The sequence below is a fragment of the Actinia tenebrosa genome, unplaced genomic scaffold, assembly GCF_029948245.1.
Source record: "Actinia tenebrosa isolate PJP-AT-01 unplaced genomic scaffold, QUT_ActTen_1.0 PGA_scaffold6__47_contigs__length_16458017, whole genome shotgun sequence".
Lineage (NCBI taxonomy): Eukaryota > Metazoa > Cnidaria > Anthozoa > Actiniaria > Actiniidae > Actinia > Actinia tenebrosa.
The window spans coordinates 12375456-12399300 of NW_028292583.1; the positions used below are offsets into that span (position 1 = coordinate 12375456).

Consider the following 23845-nt stretch of genomic DNA (forward strand, 5'->3'; position numbering starts at 1 on the left):
ATTACAAGAGGCATATCTTGGGGGCACTCCATTTAACTTAGGGAATACAGAACCCCAGATCACTGACTGCTTCTTTAATTTTCGTTTCAATCTCATTAAACTCTGGTGCTTGAGCTGTTCTTGGTCAGGATCTTCTTCCCTGCTTTTCCATTCTTCAGAATCACTTTCGTCGTCGGAGTTGCGCGTATGGCTACAAGGTTCTCACGGGTTAGGTAGAACAACACCATCAGCATTTAGATAGTCTATGAAATCTTTACTCAAAGGAATAACACGGCTACGAATAGTGACGTTCTTGAATCTTGGATACCAAGTTGAGAAGCTACAGTTCGCACGTGTTGCTGTTTCATTTTACGAGGTAAGCTTTCTTTTTCAGTATTTGCTCAAGAGGAAAGAATTTTTTTTCAGCAAAATGAAATACCGTGATCCAGAGATCCTTCCTTTCACATCGAAACCAAATATCCTCTATAATAAAATAATAAATGAACGCGAAAAGTTATTGCACTTAGCGGCTCATCACATATCAACCTGTGTAATAAAACATCCTGACCGGATGACGAAATGCTTTATACTCTGGGGTAGGGGAAGAGTGTATTTGTAAGAGTTTTATTTCATTGCTTAATATATGTTTAGCGCTTAAATATTATAATCAGTTGTCTCAAATAAGTATTAAATAAACGTGGACTAATATATTAGAGATTATAAGAGCTATAGTTGTAGTATTTAGCAATGGTAATCATAGTAATTAACCCTCCCCTAGAGAGTATTGTTTTGTAACAGGGTGTTCCTCGTGCCAGTCTTATACAGTGAGTCAACACAGTGTGTGCTCGCAGTGTATGTTGGGTAGTGTTTTATTGTTCACTGCGATGGCCCGGATAACAACAACATGGCGGCGACCATGAAATGGAAAAAAATCTCGAATTCTAGCGGCCCTGTACCGCGTCCACGGCATGGCCATCGTGCGGTGGCTATTAGAGAGCTCATGGTCGTTTTTGGTGGTGGAAATGAAGGGATTGTAGATGAACTTCACGTTTATAACTCAGGTAAACAAAACAGCGTCGGCGGCGAACAAGATGGCGGCCTCTTTGGCGTTGGCGCCGAATCAGAGCGTTGTGTAGTTTAAGGTTGTGATTTGTTTTTTATAGTCAAGATCTTGTTAACCTTGAATATCTTGTTTTTTGGGTGATATTTTCAGCTACAAATCAGTGGTTTGTGCCAGCTGTTAGGGGAGATATTCCACCAGGATGCGCGGCTTACGGCTTTATTTGTGATGGAACAAGACTTATCATTTTTGGAGGAATGGTCGAGTATGGACGATATTCGAATGAGGTTAGTTATTACCTGCTGGCAGCCATCTTTATCAAATAGGAGATCAACGCTCACTCGTTTTGCTTCTCAGCATTGATTCTTTCCTTCTGCTAGGAACTACTTTCGTTTTCTCATTGTCAGACGTAAAAAACACGCATTTTACTCTAAACTCCCTTCCGGCCGCCATTGTACTTTTTTGATAAAGATTGTTTGTACTCGTAATGTTCAATTTTTAATATCTTATTCCAAGAAAAACTCTTCCTTGGCGCATTTTTGGATCAAAAATCATTTGTTTTTCTATTCTTATCTGCCGTTTTTCTTTTTTGAACAATCGAGCTGAGTTGTAATACGAGAAGAATTAAGTATTGAAGAGCAAATACCGACAATAATAGCGGTTAAATTTCGTATTTTCAAAAGGTCACCCAAGCACGGAGTCTTCTACTGTATCACGAAAAAGTCTTTTTCTAGACAGGCAATAAGAATTAACGCTCTTTTCAACCAAAATATAGGATTCCCCTGGTTACAAATGGGATAGGAAAATATTCTCTTTCCAACCAACATCTGATTTTGGCTTTGTTCATTCTTTAATGATAATTTTTCGAATCTTTATTTCAGTTATGAATTAATTTATCAAAGTCTTAATTATTGTCATAATAAATAGTATTTTTTTCAATTTCATGCTGAAATTATAACTCTCTTAAAAATTTAATATCTCTTTCTTTTTTTAAAAAAAAAATACGAAAAAAACTTTGGTATTTGATAAATCTAGTAACCAGCTGGTTTTTTTTGTTTAGGTTTAGAGATCTACTTGTTTGAATATCCCAAATATTTCATTTATAAACCATGAGGTTTAGAGTTTTTTGAAAAGAACTTAAGTCAGGATAACAATAATAAAGTACAAAAATTATTTTTGTGAATTAAAGCCAATTTAATTTTCTTTTTCTTTACTTTCTTTTTCCTTTCAACTTTTTATAAAAGATGCTCCCCCAAAATTAAATTTTTTTCCGTTTTTTTTTTTTTTACAGTTATTTGAGCTGCAAGCAAGTCGATGGGGAGTGGAAAAAACTGAAACCTAAACCCCCTAAAAATTCAAACATCCCTCCTCCTTGTGCAAGACTAGGGCACAGCTTTACTTTGGTTGGACACAAGGCTTATTTGTTTGCTGGCCTTGCAAACGACAGTGAAGACCCAAAAAATAATATACCAAGGTTAGTAGATATTCTTTGAAATACTGGATTTATAAGTTCAATGTATTGTTCACACTTCTATCAAGGTAATACTTACCCTTACCCAGAAGGCTTCACTTTAAATAATAAAATTAGCGGTTTTTAGAGTTCATCATTTTTAGTGGTTGGGTTGCCTGTGGTACTTTTCCACAGGAAGCCCAACAGAAGTTTTTGGATGATGTAAAATATTATTCTTTTTTTGTTATATACTAATAAGGCTTATATTTATTAATTTATAGATATCTAAATGACCTGTACGTGATTGATATAAGGAGTGGCAGCTCTCTACAGTGGGAATACCCCTCAACATTTGGCACCCCTCCATCTCCAAGAGAATCCCATACATGTGTATCATTTTCCCCAGTGGATGGCAAGCATTCAAAGCTGATCGTTTATGGTGGAATGAGTGGTTGCAGACTTGGAGATCTATATCAACTAGATATTGGTATGATTAAATTTGATATATACCTGTGAATATTCTTATAATCTCATTAGAATTCTTGTTCATGTGCGAATATGTTTTATAGATAACATGACATGGTCAAAACCAAACTCACGTGGGGCTGTACCTCTTCCAGAAGTCTTCACTCTGCAACAACAATTGGAAACAAGTAAGTCAGATACAAACAGGATATCTCCCCTCCCACCCCTCTCTCAAGATATTTCCCATAGATGTCTTGAAATGCCAGGTTTAGAGCTTAAAAACCCCCATTTTTGGCACTGGAATAATACACCATATATTTACATAATTGTATTATATGATTGTATGATGACCGGCCAAATTAGTTTTAGTTCAGTAATGCCTTGTTTCTGGCTCAACATTACTGATCAAAATGACCAGCAAGGCAAAGATTTGACTGTACAAGTTCCAATTCTTGGTGGACATTGTCCAATGTCCAACCATTATTTTATGCCCTGTACAGTACTGGTATTCACAGTAATATAGTCATTGATGGTTAATATATTATGTTAACTTTAACAGGATGTATGTGTTTGGTGGATGGGTACCATTAGTGATGGACGAAGTTAAAGGCTTACAACATGAAAAAGAATGGAAATGCACAAATTCACTGGCTTGTCTCAATTTAGGTAAACTTATTTAATATTTTGAGTGCAAAAATGTTTTTATTTTCTCTTCTCTTTTCTAGCAAAAAGTAACAAGAATTAGGGTCATATATGTTTTTCTTTGGATAGCCAGATATACTAATAATGTTTTAATGAGATATCTTTTCCCCCAATAGACACTATGTACTGGGAAAATGTTGTAATTGATCAGTTTGATGACTCTATGCCGAGAGCAAGAGCTGGTCACTGTGCTGTATCTGTGAGTATTGTACCCTCATAATAATTATGATCTTTATTCTGACTTGAAAATTCCCACTTTTTAAAGCCATCTAACTGACCAAATAAATTGATATTTTGAAATTGTCATTCCTGCAAATTAGATCAATACAAGGATGTACGTGTGGAGTGGAAGAGATGGATATAGAAAAGCCTGGAACAATCAGGTAAAAGTAACTGTTAAGTAACTTAAAAGTAACTGATAGATAGAAACACTAACCTTTCTTTTTTGTTTGTCTTTCTGTTAAATAGGTTTGTTGTAAAGATCTCTGGTTCCTTGAAACAGGTAGGTGCACATCTTGCTAGATATTGATTTTTATAAACAATGATGACATCTTGACTGTTCTTTAAGGGAAATATTAAACAGTCATTTTTTCTGTTGTGTAGCAAAACCACCAGCTCCTAGCAGAGTACAGCTTGTTCGTGCCAGTACAACAACTCTTGAGGTTTGCTGGGGCTCAGTTTCAACAGGTGAGTAGCTCCTCGTGCTGTGTTTATTAAGATCAGTAATTTGAACTAAGAATCACTTGATTCCTAGTCCCAGTCATTTCCTCGGGTCTGCGAATTAATTAACAAAGGTAACATGATGCAGGTCCTCAAACACAATAGCAAGCTTTATGAAATCAAAAATGAATTTTAATTCATATTACTTATTATATAGAGCTATGAAGTGTGACATCACTCATATGGCAAAATGAAAAGCAGTTTGATAAAGATTTTTCTTACCTTTTCTTCATGGCAAGATTTTTGTCCAAAGTTTTAATGCTTTCAGTTGAAGGTTTAGTAATGGAGAACTTTGTTAAAATTTTTTTTTTTTTTTTTTTTTTTTTGTAGCAGTTGGACTAGAAAACATGTCACAATTTAACAGCTCTATTAATTATTGTTACATTTTGGTTTTCAGCCGATGCATACGTTCTGCAACTCCAGAAATACGAGATGCCACCTGCGCCAGTTGTCTCTCAACAGTCTTCGCATCCCACCTCTGCTAAACAACCAACTAAAACAGTAAACCCAAGTCTTCCTCCACGACCATTAACAAGTCCAAGCATTTCTCCCCTTAAACCCCAAGCTTCTGTTCCAAACCCAAACCTTAAAAATTTTCAAGGACAATTGCCAGTAAAGACAACTCCTGGAAGTATGCCAGCACCATATTCTGTACCTGTGTCTGTTCCTAAGGTGACTACCACTACTGCTGCTGCTAAGGCATTAGAATCAAGTTCACAGCAAGCACCAGCTCCACCCAATGTATCCTCTCAGTCACACCCTACTAAAAGCCCAGTAGCAACTATACAAGTGAGCCAACTTCCTGCAACTTCCACATCTCCTGCTATTACAGTAGCACCACAGGTGAAAAAAGTAGTGCCAACAACCATGGTTAACACAGTTAGCTCATCTACTCCAGCAAAATCTACTGTATCTACTCAGGCTATTGTGCAAGGTCAGCCAGCAGGTGTCGGCACTCAGGGAGTGACACTTGTGAGAACACCAATGCAGTTGCCACCAGGGGTTCATGCTACAATGATAACCAATGCACAAGGTGTACCTGTGATGAAGCTAGAGGGCCCTGGTTTACAAGGTGCCAGTCCCATCATTATGAACTCTCAGGTCAGTGCTACACAGCTTCAAGGAGCAACTATTGTTAGAGTCACTACTCCTGTCTCAGTACCAGCAATGAGTACAGTCAGTCAGAGCATGGCAGCGAGACCGTCAGTCCCAAATACAACGACAACAAGTTCTGTTGTCAAAAAATTGCCAACACCAACACCTACTCCAGTCACAAGTGCAGGAATAAGACAGCCTTTACCAGTTACACTGCCTGCAAATCTACCTCCTGGAACTCAGATCAAGGTGCTTAGCCCATCTGGTCAGCTGACAGCTATTGGACCTGGTAGTATACAGGCAGCATTACAAAGTATTATGGCACAGCTTCCACCTGGAATGCAGCTTCAACAAATAAAAGCTGGCACTTCTACTGTCTTCCAAGCTGTTCCAATTCTTACTACAGCTGGTAGCAAGCCTGCATCTGGTACACTCGTACAGTCTGGTGCTAAAGTCTCCATGGTAACAGCTCCATCATCTTCAAAGGGAACTGTGATGACAACTCCAAGTACAGTTAAAGCACCAGGAGTCACTCTTGTTTCACAGCTGGGATCACAGTTAAAGGTCGTCCCTACTGTAACAGTTGCAAAGTCGTCAGTCCAGAGTACCACAAGCATGGTGACCAGTGCACCAAATACCATGCCTCAAGCAACCAAGGTTTTGGGAACCACACAGGTTACAAAAGCATTGAGCACCCCCAAAATTGTTTCTACAGTTTCTTCTCAGCAAATTTCAAATGCTGTTGCTTTTACCAAACAACCTACAGTTATCACTACTTTTCAGCAGCCAACAAAGTCTCTAGTAGCAACCACAAATGCCATCCCAGCATCTATTTTAATGCCTTCCACTATTGCAAAGACAACTGGAATGCCTCAAAAAACTAACACAGCTCCAACTCCAATACCAGGTACACCACAGAATGTTACTGGCAGTGTTATGTCTGTCCCAGGCATTACCAAAACATCTCTCACCATGGTAACCAAACCCAGTCTTGTGAGCGTTGTGACCCCTTCAGTCATTCCTGTAAATAGAGCAACAAAACCTGTCAGTACCCCTGTTGTTACTGCCTTGACAACTCCATTAGTTTCTTCCACCATACCTTCAGCAAGTCATGCCGTACCCAAGGTATCGGCAAGTATGGCCACACCCAGTCATTCAGCATTAGCATCTACCTCTTTACCTAAATCATTAGTCAACTCTCCTACTACCTCATCCATGGCATCATTGGCAGCTCGTTTGACTTCAACATCACAGTCAAGTCCAGTGGTATCAGTCAATGGAAGTGTTACATCAAACACAGGAATTGTCAAACAACAAATATTGCCACAACAAAAGGTAAGGGTTTTATCATAATTGTTTTATCACTTGTATATTGTGCAGTTTAGTATGCATGGCTGCTTAAATGTTTAATTTTTTTCTTATTTCAAGGTCAACCCAAAACAGAACAAAGTGATTACTGTTAAGAGGACTGTGCCGCAAAGCGTCTGGTATGATGTGGGAATAGTAAAAGGCACTACAATGCTTGTTACTCATTACCATCTAACATCAGACAGCAATAAAGAGGTATATACTCAATATATAATCTTCATTCTGATTAATTGAACTACATTTCAAGTGATTGACCAATCTGTTACAAATCACAGTTCAGCGGGTTAAACAGAAATGCAGAAGAGAAATTAGTTTGCCGAGTCGATTGACAAGATCAACTCAACTCCCTGACAGCATTGACATCTGTAGAGGAATCAACTTTCCTATACTGTACAAAAAACAAAAAAAAATTCCATACACCATTCCAATGTTTCCAAAAATTTAAATTCCAATAAATATTTTGACATATTGAATGCCTGTTATTCTTGTAGTCTGAGATTGATGTGGTGAATACAGACCAAAGCTCACCAAAGAAGCAAGAGTTACAACCAGGCACAGCCTATAAATTCAGAGTGGCAGCAATAAATGCTTGCGGCAGAGGTCCATTCAGTGATGTTTCAGCTTTCAAAACATGTCTGCCAGGTTAGTACATTTACACTAAGGTCTTGATAAAAAAAATTTCAAAAGGGCTTGAAAACACTTAGTGTTCAGCCATTGATTGAAGCTGTTGATAAGCCTACCTATTGCTGAACACAATGAAATATGATTTATGTTTTTTTTATTGTTGTATTATAGGGTTTCCAGGAGCGCCATCAGCTATCAAAATTAGCAAGGTAGATTTCTTATGTATTATTTATTCATAGCTACAATGATACCTCCATCTCCATCAAGCAGACCCAGTTTATTAACCAGACACGTTTTATCATATGAATAGTTGCACAGGTCCCTAAATGTTCTTTCCATATAGAGTTTGAGGATTTGCACAGGTGATCAGGTGATTGCAACCATGACAGAAGGCAGGAACAATGGGTCTAGTCTAATCTGATTTACATGAGAAAAAATTCAGTTTTCTTTAGGGAAAACACTCTATTTTTGTGTCTCATGCCTTAGCTGTCATCACGATGGTGCAAAGCCTCTATTTACTGTTAGTAAAACAATCCTCTATTCAGTGGACACCATACAACGTCCCATCCCCGCTTAATATGTACTACTGTATACTTAATGATAATCCATGTACAGTTTTCCCTTTTCATACATTCCTACTTGATGTTATTGACACTAAAGAATTTGTTTTGTTATAGAATGGTGATGGAGCACACTTATCTTGGGAAGCACCATCCAATGCATCTGGTAACGTCACAGAGTATTCTGTATACCTAGCAATCAGGAGTCAATCTTCAAATCAAGACATCAAGGAAATGGGTGGAGTGAGTGGTGCTACACCCAATAACCCAGTACAGCTTGCCTTCGTAAGGGTATACTGTGGCGCCCAGCCTACTTGCACTGTTTCCATGGCAACACTTCATAGTGCGCACATTGACTTTTCTACTAAGCCAGCTATTATTTTTAGAATCGCTGCAAAAAATGACAAAGGGTGAGTCTTACTTTATCTTTACTAATTACCCAACCTTAAAACACGGAACGTAGCACCTGACAGGAGGGTTACACTTTATATTAACACCATATTTATGACTTACAGCAGCCATTATATTTTGTGTGCTCCACAATTTGTTTTTTTTTTCAGTTGCATATTATTATTCTTTGACCATGAAAAAATACATTGCAGGTTGTTTAAATTTTAATTTTTTTGTCAGATATGGTCCTGCAACACAAGTCAGATGGTTACAAGGTAATACTTCAAAGATATTCATTCTTTTACTTACTGTTTGTGGATGGTTGTTCTCTTCCAATATCAGTTCCTGATCTGTTTACCATCATTATCATCACTATATCACCATCATTACTGTCATCTGACATAACCAGTGTTACCACCATCATCATCACCATCATTCATTATCATCACCATTAGGATAAACACCATCATTCATTATCATTATCACTACCATCATCACCATCGTTCATTATCATCACCATTACGATAACCACCGTTAATTATCATCATCACCATCGTTCATTATCATCACCATTAGGATAACCACCATCGTTCATTATCATCATCACCATCGTTCATTATCATCACCATTACGATAACTACCATCATCATCATCACCACCACCACCAAGAACGTTTTTATTCATTTTGTTTTTAATTTAGACCCAAGAGATTTGAAAGATGGACAACTAATTGTCAAGCAAACAGGCAACAAGAGACCAGCCACAGACAAGTATGTAAACCCAAAACTATTATGTAGCCACAACTAGCTTGTTTAACAAAACCAGCAGGGGTCATTCTTAAGACAATGGCAATCAGAACCTTGATCCTAATATTCATTATTATTATTCAAGGTCTGCAGAGTCTGCTTCAAAGAAAGCAAAAAAAGAAAAAGACAAAATCAAGAAAGAGTCTGAAAAAGAAGAGAAAAGAGTAAATGATGTAGATAATTTAAAAACTGATGAAAAAGGGGAGCAGTCTGGATCCAAGCAATCCATGGAAGCAACAGGAACAGTAGTCAAGGAGGAGTCATAACAGACATGTCATTGGTTTACTGTTACATAAAATCTATCCACAAGCAACATGGATTGTGTAAAATACTTTTGGACGTTAAAAGTGGTCTTTTGATATCATCAGTTCGTTCTTCAGAAGCTGTTTTATAGTTTTGAATCTCTTATTATTATTCTCATAACCCTGAGGCAGCTCAGTAAGGAATATTTACCTAAGATCTTGGCAAGAGATTCACCAGCATATTGGCTCCTTATTTTATCAACCATACTCAAAACTGACTGTCAAATCACTGAGCAAATTAAAGGTTGAGAGCTACTTACATTATTACATAACACATAAGATTATGTATCTTGAGCAACATATTATACTGATTATTATCATTATCAGGAAATTTCTATAGTATCTACCTATTGATCTCTTCAAGATTGTAAAACTGTTATAGATTTATTCCTAGATCCATCCATCCTTTTGCTCGGATATCTAAGGGTTTTTACTTTTTATTAGCCATATAATTGAGCAGCATTAAAGATTCTCCTGTATATGTATTCAAATCATGTATGCATATGGTTACTAGCTAATATCTGATCGAGATAGGAAATCAGTTTTTTTATCATGGAAATCTAAAACCACCATTTTAAGAAGTGTCAAACATTGTTTGTTTATAGGAGAAACAAGTCAATCATGTCACAGGCAGTTTTGTTTTAATGTACTTTGTCAAATGTATTTATTAGTAAACTCATTAATTTCATTTCTTAAGTAGTTAAGTTCTTAAGATGTTACCTTATTGTTCACTGTTCTATCCTCAACTAGATGTTAGCTCTTGCAAACTCTTTTTTTTTTCAATGTCCAAAATAATTCCCAGACTTATTGCTTTTGATGGAAGTTGGGGATATGATACATTTCCCGTTATGACGGCTTTTCAAAACAAAAAGGCCAGCTTGCCTTTTTTCAGATTTTTGAAAAGCCGTCATAACGGGAAGTGCATTATTTGAATCTGAGTTTTACCGGGGAAAAATTAGCCAGCAAGACTTGGAGCAAGTCTAGGCTTGTACCAGTAGAACTAATGACTTGACATGTACAAGCATGTCAGTATATTCAATACAGTACATAAATAGAAGTTATTTTGCCAATGTCAATTCAATATTCTATAAGTTTTTCACAACAGTTGACATACGTCCAATTAACCGTAAAGGGACTCAAAAAAGTGATGTCAGTTTGAGAAAAACTTGTAGGCTGGTGAAAGTCTCTTTATTTGTAGCTTTTAGTCTTGTTGCTTTGTAAATCTAGATTGTGAATACTTCATATATATACTTTGTATAAGAGGGTCATTGGATAATCATAACCTTTTCTTGGCCTGACAATATACTCTTACAGTATGTCTTTGAAATAAAGGCTCAGATACATAGTACATGTTAAGTCTGAAGTTTATTAATTTCCCTGAAATATTGTACAGATATTTCAACCACAACCTATTTTACTACAAAGTTAACCAATCATGATGAAGATAAAATCTAAGCATTCCAGCATGAGCCAATCATAACCACACAAACAAATTGTGACAAACGTTTACCGGCAGTGGGAATGAAACATGATTGGCCGAGGTCAATATGCTGCTGACTATGCTCTCCTGGTTAGCTCAAACTTTCATTCCAAATTGTGATTGGCTAACACTGTGAATGGACTGCAGTGTGAACAAAATAATAATGTCATAAGAACCAAAGTCTCTACTAACCCTCTTGTGAAGTGAATGGGAATCATTTACAAGCATGCAAAGGGTAGGGGGGAAAACTTGAGCTACAATTTGTTTAAGATGACAGATTTGAGAGGACTCAGAAGGCAAGTCATAAACAGTCTACGTGTCATACAGCCTTTCTCTCATTCAATATTTTTTCCTTAATCTTTTACTCACACCTTTACTTTCTTTTGGAATGATCTGAAGACTCTGGAAGTACTTACATACGAAATGTACCTGGCCTATGTCACAAACTTTTGACCAAAAATGGCCGCTAAATCTTTGAAAGTAAGAAAATTGACCTAAATAATGATCCCCTAGCTTAAGAAAAACAAATCCTGTACAGCAAAGAATAGCAAACCAAAAATATTTTATTGAAAGTTGTGTTCCAACACGATCCTGTGTGCGAATGGTGTAGATGATGGCCGCCAAGATGTGTAATCCCAGTACAAACTCAAAACCATATTCATGTAACAAGACACAAAAATAGCTAAAAAAAGACATGCGCATGTAGGATGAAAATCGGCTTGACTGCCATAACGACTGGCGATAAACAAACTCATTCCAGCAGACGACCCAGGCGAAGAAAGGAAGAGTCACCCATTGGTCAATAATGGCAAACATTTTAGTCTGGGAGACTATCCTTCCAAACTGGACAAACCCGTAACATACAGACATCCAAGAAAAAATATAATAGAAGAACACTTCTGTTCCAAGCTTTTTCTCACTCCTTCTAGTGAAGATAATCCAGTACATTCCTATGATGCTGTAACCAAAGTTCACAAGAGCATTGGCCGGCATTTTGAGGAAGGAAGTTGGATCTCCTTTCTCTGCGTAGTGTTGCAGGCCTAGTTCTACCTTGGCACGATCTAAAACTTTGATCCATGTTATCATGAAGGCCAACGATAAGGGTATTAGGACGTAAAACAGGCATCTTAGTAGCATGACATTGGAAGATATGCTGGAAGACGCTGGAACACTGAAAATCACTTGTCGTCCGCCATGCTTGAACCTGCGATGAATGTAGTCAGTGGTATTCTAACTTATGTCATGCACTTGATCTTTTCGCCTGCACTCAAATCGCCAGCGGTTTGCCATTCTCGTTTCGCAAGTTTTGTTATCCCACAAAACCAAAAATAAGAGGGATTTTTATACCCTTTAGGATATAAAGATGAATTCCCTGATACACCGTAGTGTTAGATCACATACTAAACTACTACAGGTGAGAAAACTAGCCTTGTAAGGCTTTACATTCTCTTAAATTAAATCAGGTTTTGAGATTGTTAGTTCTTGATTTTACGATGAATTGTACTCTTGATGTCTTGATTGATTCTGAATGATGGTGATGTTTTTACAGAGATTTAGGCTATACAAAACAACGATTCTACCATCTACTGGCTTGATTTCTTCCAGGCATTATGCAACAGATGGTAAGAGATCTGCTGTTAATAAATGTTTACTAAATATGACCTAATCATGTCATATACCTGTACTATAATGAAATACGCATCTATAGATGTAGATTATAATCAGATGCTTCAAATACATAGGGTGATAATAGTTTACCCCCCCCCCCTCCCCCCTCACAGAAAGCTCAGCATCACAATTTACCCACCTTGGACCTTCTCCAAGCACCTCTGACACCCTTGTCATGGAGAAATGGAGAAATGGAAGGGCTGTTGCATAACAGCTGTTTTCATCAAGATTTTGGCTTCTGTCAATCACTGTTTTACGATATTTATAGATTTGATAGTTTAAAGCAAGAGAAAGCAGGACAAGCAGGCTTTGTCTGGAGCTGCTTGCAGTGAAAGGCACTCTTATTAAATCTAACTTCAATTTGTGTTTTAATTATTTTATTTTTAGGTGAAGTTGATTTGGTAGTAATAGGATCGGGGCCAGGTGGTTATGTTGCTGCCATTAAAGCTGCACAGCTCGGCATGAAGGTCAGTCATGCTCCATTTTACCTCTCATGATATCATATTTTGTCTTTTTGTTGTCGTTTACTAATGTTTATTTATCAGGATATCATTTCACATTTTATATGGTTTTCAAATCCACCTTTTATGTGATGAAGTATTTCTGGTCTGTTTACAGACTGTATGTGTAGAAAAGAACCCATCCCTTGGAGGAACATGCTTGAACGTTGGATGTATACCTTCCAAGGTTAGTGGCTTTCCTGTTTTAACTTTTAAAGTATAGTTAATCCAGTAGGAAAATTACGTAGAAATCTAAAAGAATGTTTTCTCTGCACTTCGTACTGGATGTTCTGGAGTAGATGCTACGTAAATTTGAAGAATTCGGTAGGTAAAACTATGATGCGTGGTAGCCATGACAACCATTGCTAAACCACTAAAAGCCAACAAGATCACTGCTCATTCAAAAAGAATGCTAAAATATGCCACCATCATATGTACTGTAATCTGCTTTGTGTGATAATATAAGATCTGTTGTTCTTTCATTCATTACTAGTACTTGGTATATTTACATTTTGGGCTCCCTTTGTACTCACAATCAGGTTTGATTGGACAAATCTGTATGTAAAATATTGTATGTTATTCTGTGTAACCCATTTTTGAACCTTTATGCATTCCATTATTCAGGCCCTCTTGAATAACTCACATCTGTACCATCAAGCAGTCTCAGATGACTTCAAAAACAGAGGAATTGATGGTAATCAAAAAGTGTTACTTATGATGAAATAGAAGTACAATGGCATTAAATTTCTTACTGAGTTTTTATGAAACAGTTTCAGGAATTTCACTCAATTTGAAACAAATGATGACACAGAAAGAGAATGCAGTCAAAACATTAACAAATGGAATTGCACATTTGTTTAAACAAAATAAGGTATAAAAATCAATTCTATATTACCAATATACTTTATGGTCCACTCATCCGTCCGTCCGCCTGTCCATCTATCCATCTGTCCGTCTATCCATTAGTCCATCCGTCTGTCCATCCGACCATCCGTCTATCCATTCGTCCATCCGTCTGTCCGTCCGTCCATCCATCCATCCATTCATTTTTTCCCATATTGATTTTCATAGGTGACTGAAGTGCATGGAAGAGGTACAATCACCAGTCCCAATGAGGTTTGTCATTGAAAACATTGAACATTCGTTTAGTTGATACAGTAATGCTAGTAAATACTAACCGTTTGATCATGTCGTAGGTGACAGTATACAAAGATGATGACACTACAGAGGTTATCAACACCAAGAATATTCTCATAGCAACAGGTTCAGAGGTTACACCCTTTCCTGGAATTGAGGTATCTATAACAACTCATAAAAAACCATCACTGTTACAAAGAGACTAGCAATTACCGTCGTTTGCATTGCTACGCGGCCACCCCAGACACAAATCACGTTGTGTAGTTTGCAATAGACAAACAAACACCTCATTCTACTTGTATGTACTCCTGAGAAAGTTTGATAGAAAAGCCAACTCACTGATCCAAACATGTATAAATGGCATCAACATGAATTATTAACATAAGTCTATTGCAAACTACACAACTCGTTTTGTGTCTGGGGTGACTGCGTAGTAATGCAAACGATGGTAACTCGATGGAATCACTGTCATGTAAAAGAATTTCCGACATGTACATTACCATGATGACACTACTCCATAAAAATAACCAGTAATATTGTTTTAAACAAATGATTAGTAATATACAGCTGTATTGAAAAGGATAATAATAATATTAACAATGATAATTTAAATGATGATGATGGTGATGTGATGATGATAATGATAATAATAAGTATTGAAAATGGTAGACTCAGTATAATCACAGTGTTTCTTATTCTAGGTTGATGAAAAACACATTATTTCCTCTACTGGAGCTTTGTCCCTTCAGAATGTACCCAAAAACCTTGTTCTAATAGGTGCAGGTGTCATCGGGGTTGAGTTGGTGAGTATTCCACCTCGTAGTCCTGTAATAATCATAAACTAAAGGAATTTAACTAAGCACAATCTGTCTTACAGGGATCTGTCTGGTCAAGACTTGGTTCTAAAGTTACTGCTGTGGAGTTTCTCGGACATGTTGGAGGAATCGGAATTGACATGGAAATATCGTATGTAACATTTTTCCTTGATGTCTTTTCTTATTATCAGTATTCTGACATTTTAACTTGTTCAGCGATCAAGATGCCGGAGCGACTTTTCAAATACCAGGAAGAAATGTGTTGTTTAGAGGGTTTCACTAGAATGATAATTGCTATTCACAGGAAGAACTTCCAAAGAATTCTTCAAAAGCAAGGAGTCAAGTTCAAGCTGAATACCAAAGTAACTGGTGAGTAGTACACGAAGACTGTGGTTCACGGGGGTATACTCTACTTAGAACCCTGAATGATATTTACTGTATACTCATAGGTGCAAGCAGAACAGCAGAAGGTGTTATCGTAAGGTAAATGACTTTATTTTTAGCACCAGTTCATTTCCAAGGACCAGATTTTTTATTATTGCAGTTTTCAGTGACCAGGGGTTAATAGAGATACACATATATGTCCAGGGTAGCTTGCATGAAAATCCATTGAATGCATATTGCATATATAATGTTCATGGAAAAGGAAGGGGATAGGAAGGGAAATATTGATGTTGGTTCACCACAGTTAACCCAGTTGGTCATTTATCAGTAATATTTTTCTGGATTATTTAGTGTGGAATCAGCCAAAGATGGATCAAAGAAAGAACAGGTATGAAGATGATTATAGCCAAACATGTTTTAGGTTGCACCAGTTAGGTCAGTACTCTTGACAACTCACATTCACTGTTATCTGTTATCTATCCTCCTCACACCGCATAGCACATAGGGCCTTCACAGAATGGCAAATTTGCTCTGCTTCTGGTTTCTGTAATAAACCTTTTTGATGGGTTATTAGCCCTCAGCCCAACCCCCAAGTACCAGTGGGATTTACATTCGCTGGTCATATATGTTTATTATGGTCCAATGTTACCAGTCTGTACCATGTCAGTGCATTAAACAGCTGTCATTTGTAGCCCTGGTTGCTTAGGAATACAAAACAAGACAAAACAAGACAAAACAAGACCAATTAATAAACAAGAAAAAAACTTTGTTTCCAAGTTAACTATTTTTATCAGTCTTAGGTCACCATGTTCATTTTGGCTGATTATTTCATGCTGCTTTTTTATTTCAGTTGGAATGTGACGTCCTCCTGGTGTGTATTGGCAGAAGACCCTATACTACTCGGCTTGGTTTAGAGGTAGGTACTTTTCATTCTCACCAGACAAGCTTATTACTGTTTCTCCACCAGCCATTGTCAGTCGTGAGTGGCATTCAGGCTATAGATTGGCCTCCAAGGTGTTTTGAGCACTTTAAATACAGTATTCATTCGTCTTTCTATAGAAAATTGGCATCCCTCTGGATTCACGAGGAAGGGTCACAGTAAACAGCAAATTCCAGACTGTCATCCCAAAGTGAGTAGATGGATAAAGATTAAATTGCTGGAATAATTGATAATTAAAGTTGTTGTTTCAGGCATCAATAAGTATGTTGCATGAAGCAGTACTAGACTAAACAGTGATTATCTAATGTTTTATTAGCATCTATGCCATTGGGGATTGTATTGATGGACCTATGCTGGCTCACAAGGCTGAAGATGAAGGTAAGTGACATGGATGACATGATGAAGAAAATGATGATGATAATGATGCTTGATGGTGATGATACATGATAACGATGATGATAATAATGATGATACATGCATGATGGTGATGATGATAATTATAAAGCTTGATGATGGTGATGGATAATACATGTTGGTGATGATGTGGTGTTCATGATAGTAACCATATTATTATTGATGTCACACTCATGATATATCCTGTCAAATAATATGTAAGCTCACAATCACATGTCTATTTTCCTACAAAGGTATAATCTGTGTTGAAGGGATGAATGGAGGTGCAGTCCACATTGACTATAACTGTGTTCCCAATGTCATCTACACTCATCCTGTAAGTACATCATTCTACTTCATCCTGCCTTGCTACTGATCTTAACAGTGAACCTTCAATATTTGAGAAGCATTCACACTCACACATTCTTGGTACTTCTTTCCAGGAAGTGGCCTGGGTAGGAAAGTCAGAGGAAATTTTGAAGGAAGAGGTTAGTATGGTGTCGTTATGCTGTTAATGATAATAATGTAGTAGGTGACACATTTCACGGCTCCATAAACATTATTACATTAAATGTACATGAATGAGGGATGTTATAACATTCCTGTGCAAAATGGAGTATGCATGGAAAGGCAGATGTACACCATAGCTGAATTCTCTTTGCAATTAAAAGACACTTCTGGTTCTGGACTTTGCTAGTCTATATTTTGCAATACGTATGTATTGTGATGATGGTAATTATGATATCTTTGATTTATTGTTGGGCATCGTGGTGTTGATGATGATCATATTGCTGATAATCGTGACTATTGACATGGTGGTGTTGTTCCCCATAACTTCATCTTTTATCTCTCTCCAGGGTGTAAAATACAAGACAGCCAAGTTCCCTCTATCAGCAAACAGTCGAGCCAGAACCAATAATGAAATCGATGGTGTTGTAAAGGTGATTGCAGACAAAGATACAGATCGGTTGCTAGGAGTCCACATGATAGCACCAGCAGCTGGTGAGATGATCAATGAGGCTGCCTTAGCGATGGAGTATGGAGCATCATGTGAAGACATTGCAAGAGTCTGTCATGCTCATCCGGTATGTATTCTCTCAGTCTTGTAAACCAAATAATGGTACCAAGCATGTCCAAGCATTTTGATTGGATGAACAACTTATCTTGCGTGACTGTAATGGTGCGGAGTCCAAGCATTTTGATTGGATGAATACCTTATCTTGCGTGACGGTGATGGTGCGGTGTCCAATCATTTTGATTTTGAACACCTTATCTTGCGTGATGGTGATCGTGGCCAAGCATTTTGATTGGCTGAACACTTAGTCATGCGTTCTGTGATTGGTCGGTTAATGCAATGGCGTTTTTTCTACTTTCAGACTGTTTCAGAAGCGTTCCGTGAGGCTAACGTCGCAGCTTTTGCAGGAAAAGCCATTAACTTTTAATTCAAACTATTATCCAGTTGAACCTTGTATTAAAACCAGCTATTGGACGAGGCAGTGATTTGGATTCACTTTTTGATTATTATTACGATCTGTGAGTCTTGTAAAACAACTATCTAGTCTTGGTAAAGGTTAATTAACTGCTCGAAATTAGAGAGAGGGCTAAAGAGTGTACAAATACCAAAAGAGAAAAACTTTATTCAAGCCTTCCATCGCAAGGCGAATCTTGTTTTTTAGCACATCTTTGTAAAGATGAAAATATATTTGGTTTCTTTTTTCTTGTTTCAATAAAATCCAAACAGACTGGAATCTGGAATGGAATATTGAGATTGATTCACCCCAGTCCCCAAATTACCATAACATCCCACTGGGAAACTAGTAACGATTATGTCTGTTGTGTTGAACTTATTGTTACCGTTAGCCAAAAGGAGTGCAGGTTCAGAAAGCATGAGCAAATTCCACGCATGCGCCGACCTTCACCACAGTATGTAAGGGAAACGAAATTTCACACCGTTTTTTTTTTTTTTTTTTTTTGGGGGGGGGGGGGGGGGGGGTTTTGGTTTTTTCTTTTTTGAAAACATTCGCCACTCGCCCGGTTGCTATTTCCGCTGTGTTTTATTTGAGTAGAGGATTTTGTTTGTTCTCTCTTGTGTTTCGAAGGGTTCTCCTCCCGATAGGAATTCTTCAGTTTTCCTCCCTCCATAAGAATCAAATTCTAAATTCCAATTTGATCATGGAACGAAGGCCCAAGGTTTGTCATCCACTGGCTATTAAGTGCTACCCTCGTGTTTTCATAACTGGTTCACACAAACCAAGTATGTCGAACGATATGAAAAGCCTCACGACCAGAACTGCTTCTTTAACATCTCGAAACGAATGTGGACGACTTTTTTCCTTTACCAAGAGCCGGCGTTTACAGACTGTTGATCTACATTTTATTAAGTCACCATTGCATGAGTTAGAAAATTTTTTTCAGTTAGTTTTTTCCTCTGCTATATTGTAACGGGTAGTGACGAGCACGCAATATTCAACAGTACAAGACACTATTTGGAACCTGCTTTTTGATTGCCCCATAGTAAATCAGCTCTTTCGCGTTAACGTTAGCTTTAGTTGTTTGGAAGAGCAACAGGGACGTAGGAAAATAATTTTTATTGGGGGGGGGGAGGGGGCTAAAGTAAAAATTATGTTGTATTGAAAAAATAGAAATCGCGCGCCTGATGGTATGTGCTGTACTTCATTTATTTTTGAATATAAGAATTTAGTTTTATAATTGCGACGGTATTTTAGCATTATTACAAACAGCAAATTTGAAAACTCATTTCTCAAAAAGCCGTGTGGAGGCTATAGCCCATGCACCAAGACCCCTGGCTCCTACGTCCCTAACCAATCTATTGTCATTTTATTACTGTTTTATTTGATTGAACCAATTCAATCATGAAACTTTGCAACCGATATCCAACCGCTGCCCTCGTAAAACAAGGACTGTTTTTTTAACTAGTTCGCACAAACCATGTATGTCAAACCACATGGAAAACTTTTCGACTAGAATTGCTTCTTTAATAGCTCAAAACCTTCAAGGCAAACCATATACAGATGAGGTTATGGAGTTATCCACGTTCTACATATTTCACATTATCATTGAATGAGTCATACATTTAAAAAAATTGCTGCTCTCGTAATGGATGGTGATTAACACGCAATATTTACCCGCTATACGACAGGTATTCTCATGCTGTACTTCAGGCTACTACTTTAGGCCAATAGTCTCATTATCATCATTAGTCTACACTGACCAACTCCACAAGCAAGCACACAACAGCACTGAAGACTGTACGTTAGAATGGCTCTCTCAAGACAAAGTAATTGCATTGTCCTTTTCTTTCTCTTCATGATTTTGGTTCCACTTCATGCCGCGCCTGTTCATGGCGGAGAAGAACAAAAACTAAAACAAGAAAAAGAAAAAGAACCAGAAACACATGCAGAACCAGAGCCACAACCACAACCAGAACCAGAAGAAGAAGAAGAAAACCCAGAAGAAGAACAAGAACAAGAACAAGAAGAGGAAAAAGAAAAACAACCAGAACAAGAAAAAGAAAAAGAAGAAAAGCCAGAAGAAGAAAAACAACCAGAACAAGAAAAAGAAGAAGAAGAAAAACAACCAGAACAAGAAAAAGAAGAAGAAGAAGAAAAGCCGGAACAAGAAAAAGAAGAAGAAAAACAATCAGAACAAGAAAAAGAAGAAGAAAAACAACCAGAACAAGAAAAAGAAGAAGAAGAAGAAAAACAACCAGAACAAGAAAAAGAAGAAGAAGAAAAACCAGAACACGAAAAAGAACAAAAGGGAGAAAACGAAGGAGTGGAGAATCCTATTTCCGCTTCAGAGAGAAACAGTGAAAATAAAGCCAACAAACGCGATAAGCATCTCCGCAAAAGATGTTTTATGGCGAGGTGTAACAGACGACGTGCATCTCGCAATACGAGGAAAAGATCTCTAAATACAAAACCAGAATTTATTTACGATGACTGATTGAATGAGGTATGTCATTAGCAACAAGCTTAGTTTTTCTTCTTTTGGTTTTAGCTTCGCTCTCTGTAGCTAATCACGCAGTTCATTGGACAATAAGTACAGTATTGTTTAAAACTACTATCAGATCTAGAACAACCCAAGACCACGCGCGTTTTACTTCTGGTAATTTAACTAAAACATCCCGAATTTAATTCATTTTCTCGCAGTAAACATCGCTTAACTACCCTCAATATCAACCTTTACGTGCCACGAGGTTCAGTTCCGCGACTGCCACGACTGTTTACAGGTAGCGAGTCTACACATCTTGAACTACTTAAAGTTTACTTGTGTTTGTATTGATTCTTTTCGCAGGGAACCGGCGATGAATTGTCCCACGCGAAATTCAACAAGTGAAGAATGAAAGTCAACGCAAGAAGACGATAAAGACCCTTAGCGATGGCACAGATTAATGATAAAAGCTAAAGACGTGTACTGATAAAATAAAATAGCCATTAAAACATATATCCTGAATAAAAGAAATGAAAACGATCAAAACAGCCTTTATTACTTAATTAAACCTTTGTTCAAGTCCGTCTAACCAGACAGACAGACAAAAACCCACTAGGAGTGGGAGAGGGTAAGTCCTAATTCACCCTTGAGTACCAAGCGATCGATCCAGGTTCCTTAGTCCTTACACCATTCCAGCCTGTTCAACTAGACGGGCCTGTTATACCTCACGGCTTTCACGAAGCAACCCAAGCTGGTATAACGAACTTCGTCCCACGGTTCGAGATGTCTCAAATGTCTAGAGTTAAGGATTTTGTACTTCAAACGTTTACACCGGATAGTGACGATGCAGTGGTAGATAATAATAAGAACCACCGAAAGGTAGGATACGTTATTGTTAAAGTGATTCCTTTATACAACCATTTGGCGAGTCAACTATTTTAAGCCGTTTATTGGATCACTGGTTATCTAAACTGCCGGACGGAATACTATAAACTTGTACTATCTCGACTGGTACTTGTGATCTGCTGTGATCAGTGAATCAAATACGGAAAAGGTTATTCGTGGAATGTTCCTATAAGACCTATAAACACTCAAGACAACCATGTGTCTTGATACATGCGGTACATGTCATATATTCAAACTGCTTTCGGCTCATTCAGTTTTGATTTCGAATCATAAAATGGCCAATTTTTGATTTCAACTGTTTACTTTCATTCTCTTTGTTTTACGGAAGCCCAGACGGCTCATGCTCACCACAAATTTTCATTGACAGTTAACGTTTTTGACAATTGACAGATAGCGTTGACAATTGACAGTTAGCATTGACAATTGACAGTTAGCGTTGACCATTGACAGTTAGCGTTGACAATTGACAGTTAGCATTGACAATTGACAGTTAGCGTTGACCATTGACAGTTAGCGTTGACAATTGACAGTTAGCGTTGACAATTGACAGTTAGCGTTGACAATTGACAGTTAGCGTTGACAATTGACTCGTATGAGCCCAGTTGTCAATGAACATGCGGATATTACAACATGGCGTCTCGGAAATGATTGTTTAGATTGCTTTAGAGCCTGCAAAATGGAGGTAAAACATTCACTACTGAAAATCATTGTGTTTCTTGATGTTTTCTGCCGTTCGGTTGCCGTTTTAGATTACACACCAGCTTTACGCAATGACGATACTCCCAGAGACGATTTGATAGAGCAGTACTTCAAATTAGGGTTTAGTAGAGTAGAAATTTTGAGCTGCCTTGCCTTGTTACATGGGATACAGCTTAGTCTGAGTCAACTCAAACGTATACTTCAGAGAAGAGGCCTTTTTAGAAGGGGTCCACAGAGTTCCTTAACGATGGTTATTGATGCTGTGGAAAAGGAGCTACAAGGAAGTGGCAGTGTTATAGGTTATAGGTCAATGTGGCAAAGGGTTGTTAATGAACATGGCTTAGTGGTGACACGCAAAACCGTTCGTTTGGCCCTTAAAATGCTTGATCCCGTTGGCGTGGAATCCCGACTGAGACATCGATTGCAGAGACGAACTTACCGTGTACCCGGGCCAAATTTTCTCTGGCATATCGATGGTTACGACAAATTAAAACTCTTTGGGTTTTGTGTCCATGGGTGCATTGACGGTTATAGCAGACGGATAATGTGGCTAGAGGTAGGACCTACAAATAATGACCCTGTTGTTGTGGTAAAATACTTTATCAATTGCATTCGTCCAATTGGTGGTACACCTCGTGTAGTGCGTGCTGATTGTGGCACTGAAAATGTTCGTGTTGCAGCTACACAACGGTTTTTAAGACACAATTGCAGTGATGGTCTTTCTAAAGAAAAATCTTTTATGTATGGAAAATCAGTTTCTAACCAAAGAATTGAGGCATGGTGGGGGCAGTTGCGTAAGGGGTGTACTGTCTGGTGGATCAATCACTTCAAGACTCTAAGGGACAATGGTTTGTTTTGTGATGCCAACATAATACATCGGGAATGTCTTAAATTCTGTTATATGCCTGTAATCAGAAGTGAACTTTTAGAGCAGCAAAACTATGGAATACACATCGCATTAGACGGTCCAAAAATCAAGTTGCACCTTCAGGTCGACCAGATATATTATACTTCCTACCAGAAACTGAAAGTCAAAGAGACTTTAAAGTGGAAATCAGCATGGAGGACATCACCACTTCTGAGGAAGTTTGCTGTCCTGATGATCTTCCAATAGATTTCTCACCAGAATTTGCGTCTTTGGCAGAGATTATTATGATGGAGCATGGACTGGAGATGTCTCAATCACCGGAGGAAGCTCGAGAACTGTATTTACTCTTACTAGAGGAAATTCAGCATCTATTATAAACTTGGGTAAGAAAGAGATATTTTACGGTTTAGTATTTGCAAAGTACATTGTAGCTAAATAACAATCTTCCAGATCTTTGACTATAATATGTGTTGAAACAGAATATTTGCTAACTCAAGTGCAAACAGCAACATTGTACAGAGGAATTAAGGATGAAAAGTTTGCACAAAAATTGAGGAAAAGCAATTTGTTTCAACTATTT

The 23845-nt window shown here is 37.7% G+C and overlaps 4 protein-coding genes and 1 pseudogene across 4 annotated transcripts; 4 read left to right on the plus strand and 1 right to left on the minus strand.

The window, feature by feature from the left end:
• The first annotated feature begins 864 nt into the window (after positions 1–864).
• On the plus strand, positions 865–10869 carry LOC116287805 (host cell factor 2). Its single transcript, XM_031694503.2, is given in 20 exon segments — positions 865–1040; positions 1193–1326; positions 2331–2357; positions 2359–2513; positions 2771–2976; positions 3059–3106; positions 3109–3142; positions 3514–3620; positions 3773–3855; positions 3977–4039; positions 4125–4158; positions 4260–4343; positions 4774–6806; positions 6900–7034; positions 7331–7481; positions 7635–7672; positions 8141–8433; positions 8654–8688; positions 9114–9183; positions 9305–10869. Coding segments are annotated over 20 exon segments (4068 nt in total). The 5' UTR covers positions 865–883; the 3' UTR covers positions 9486–10869.
• LOC116287810 (transmembrane protein 187-like) lies at positions 10868–12225 on the minus strand. Its single transcript, XM_031694507.2, has one exon. The coding sequence runs from the start codon at positions 12136–12138 to the stop codon at positions 11341–11343; it is 798 nt and encodes a 265-aa protein (XP_031550367.1). The 5' UTR covers positions 12139–12225; the 3' UTR covers positions 10868–11340.
• Positions 12226–12256: 31 nt separating this feature from the next.
• LOC116287806 (dihydrolipoyl dehydrogenase, mitochondrial) lies at positions 12257–18586 on the plus strand. Its single transcript, XM_031694504.2, has 20 exons — positions 12257–12415; positions 12551–12623; positions 13057–13136; positions 13288–13356; positions 13794–13863; positions 13940–14040; positions 14241–14285; positions 14366–14464; positions 15008–15109; positions 15184–15272; positions 15426–15490; positions 15571–15604; positions 15857–15893; positions 16356–16421; positions 16565–16635; positions 16762–16823; positions 17093–17175; positions 17282–17326; positions 17696–17923; positions 18215–18586. The coding sequence occupies exons 1-20, from the start codon at positions 12365–12367 to the stop codon at positions 18278–18280; spliced, it is 1536 nt and encodes a 511-aa protein (XP_031550364.1). The 5' UTR covers positions 12257–12364; the 3' UTR covers positions 18281–18586.
• Positions 18587–20006: 1420 nt separating this feature from the next.
• Positions 20007–21338, plus strand: LOC116287792 (uncharacterized). The gene is made up of 2 exons (XM_089039273.1): positions 20007–20813; positions 21156–21338. Exon 1 carries the CDS (start codon positions 20118–20120, stop codon positions 20802–20804), a length of 687 nt encoding a protein of 228 aa, XP_088895399.1. The 5' UTR covers positions 20007–20117; the 3' UTR covers positions 20805–20813; positions 21156–21338.
• A 702-nt stretch (positions 21339–22040) lies between these two features.
• Positions 22041–23642, plus strand: LOC148906108 (uncharacterized; annotated as a pseudogene).
• The last annotated feature ends 203 nt before the right edge of the window (positions 23643–23845 follow it).

What these genes read in the sequence shown, in the direction of transcription:
- LOC116287810 (XM_031694507.2), bottom strand. Translation starts at nt 12,138, where the DNA reads ATGCTACTAAGATGCCTGTTTTACGTCCTAATACCCTTATCGTTGGCC.
- LOC116287806 (XM_031694504.2), top strand. Translation starts at nt 12,365, where the DNA reads ATGAATTCCCTGATACACCGTAGTGTTAGATCACATACTAAACTACTA. An exon ending in CACCCTTTCCTGGAATTGAG is followed by an intron (nt 14,465 to 15,007) that starts GTATCTATAACA and finishes TTCTTATTCTAG; the next exon opens with GTTGATGAAAAACACATTAT. An exon ending in ATGTCATCTACACTCATCCT is followed by an intron (nt 17,176 to 17,281) that starts GTAAGTACATCA and finishes ACTTCTTTCCAG; the next exon opens with GAAGTGGCCTGGGTAGGAAA.
- LOC116287792 (XM_089039273.1), top strand. Translation starts at nt 20,118, where the DNA reads ATGGCTCTCTCAAGACAAAGTAATTGCATTGTCCTTTTCTTTCTCTTC.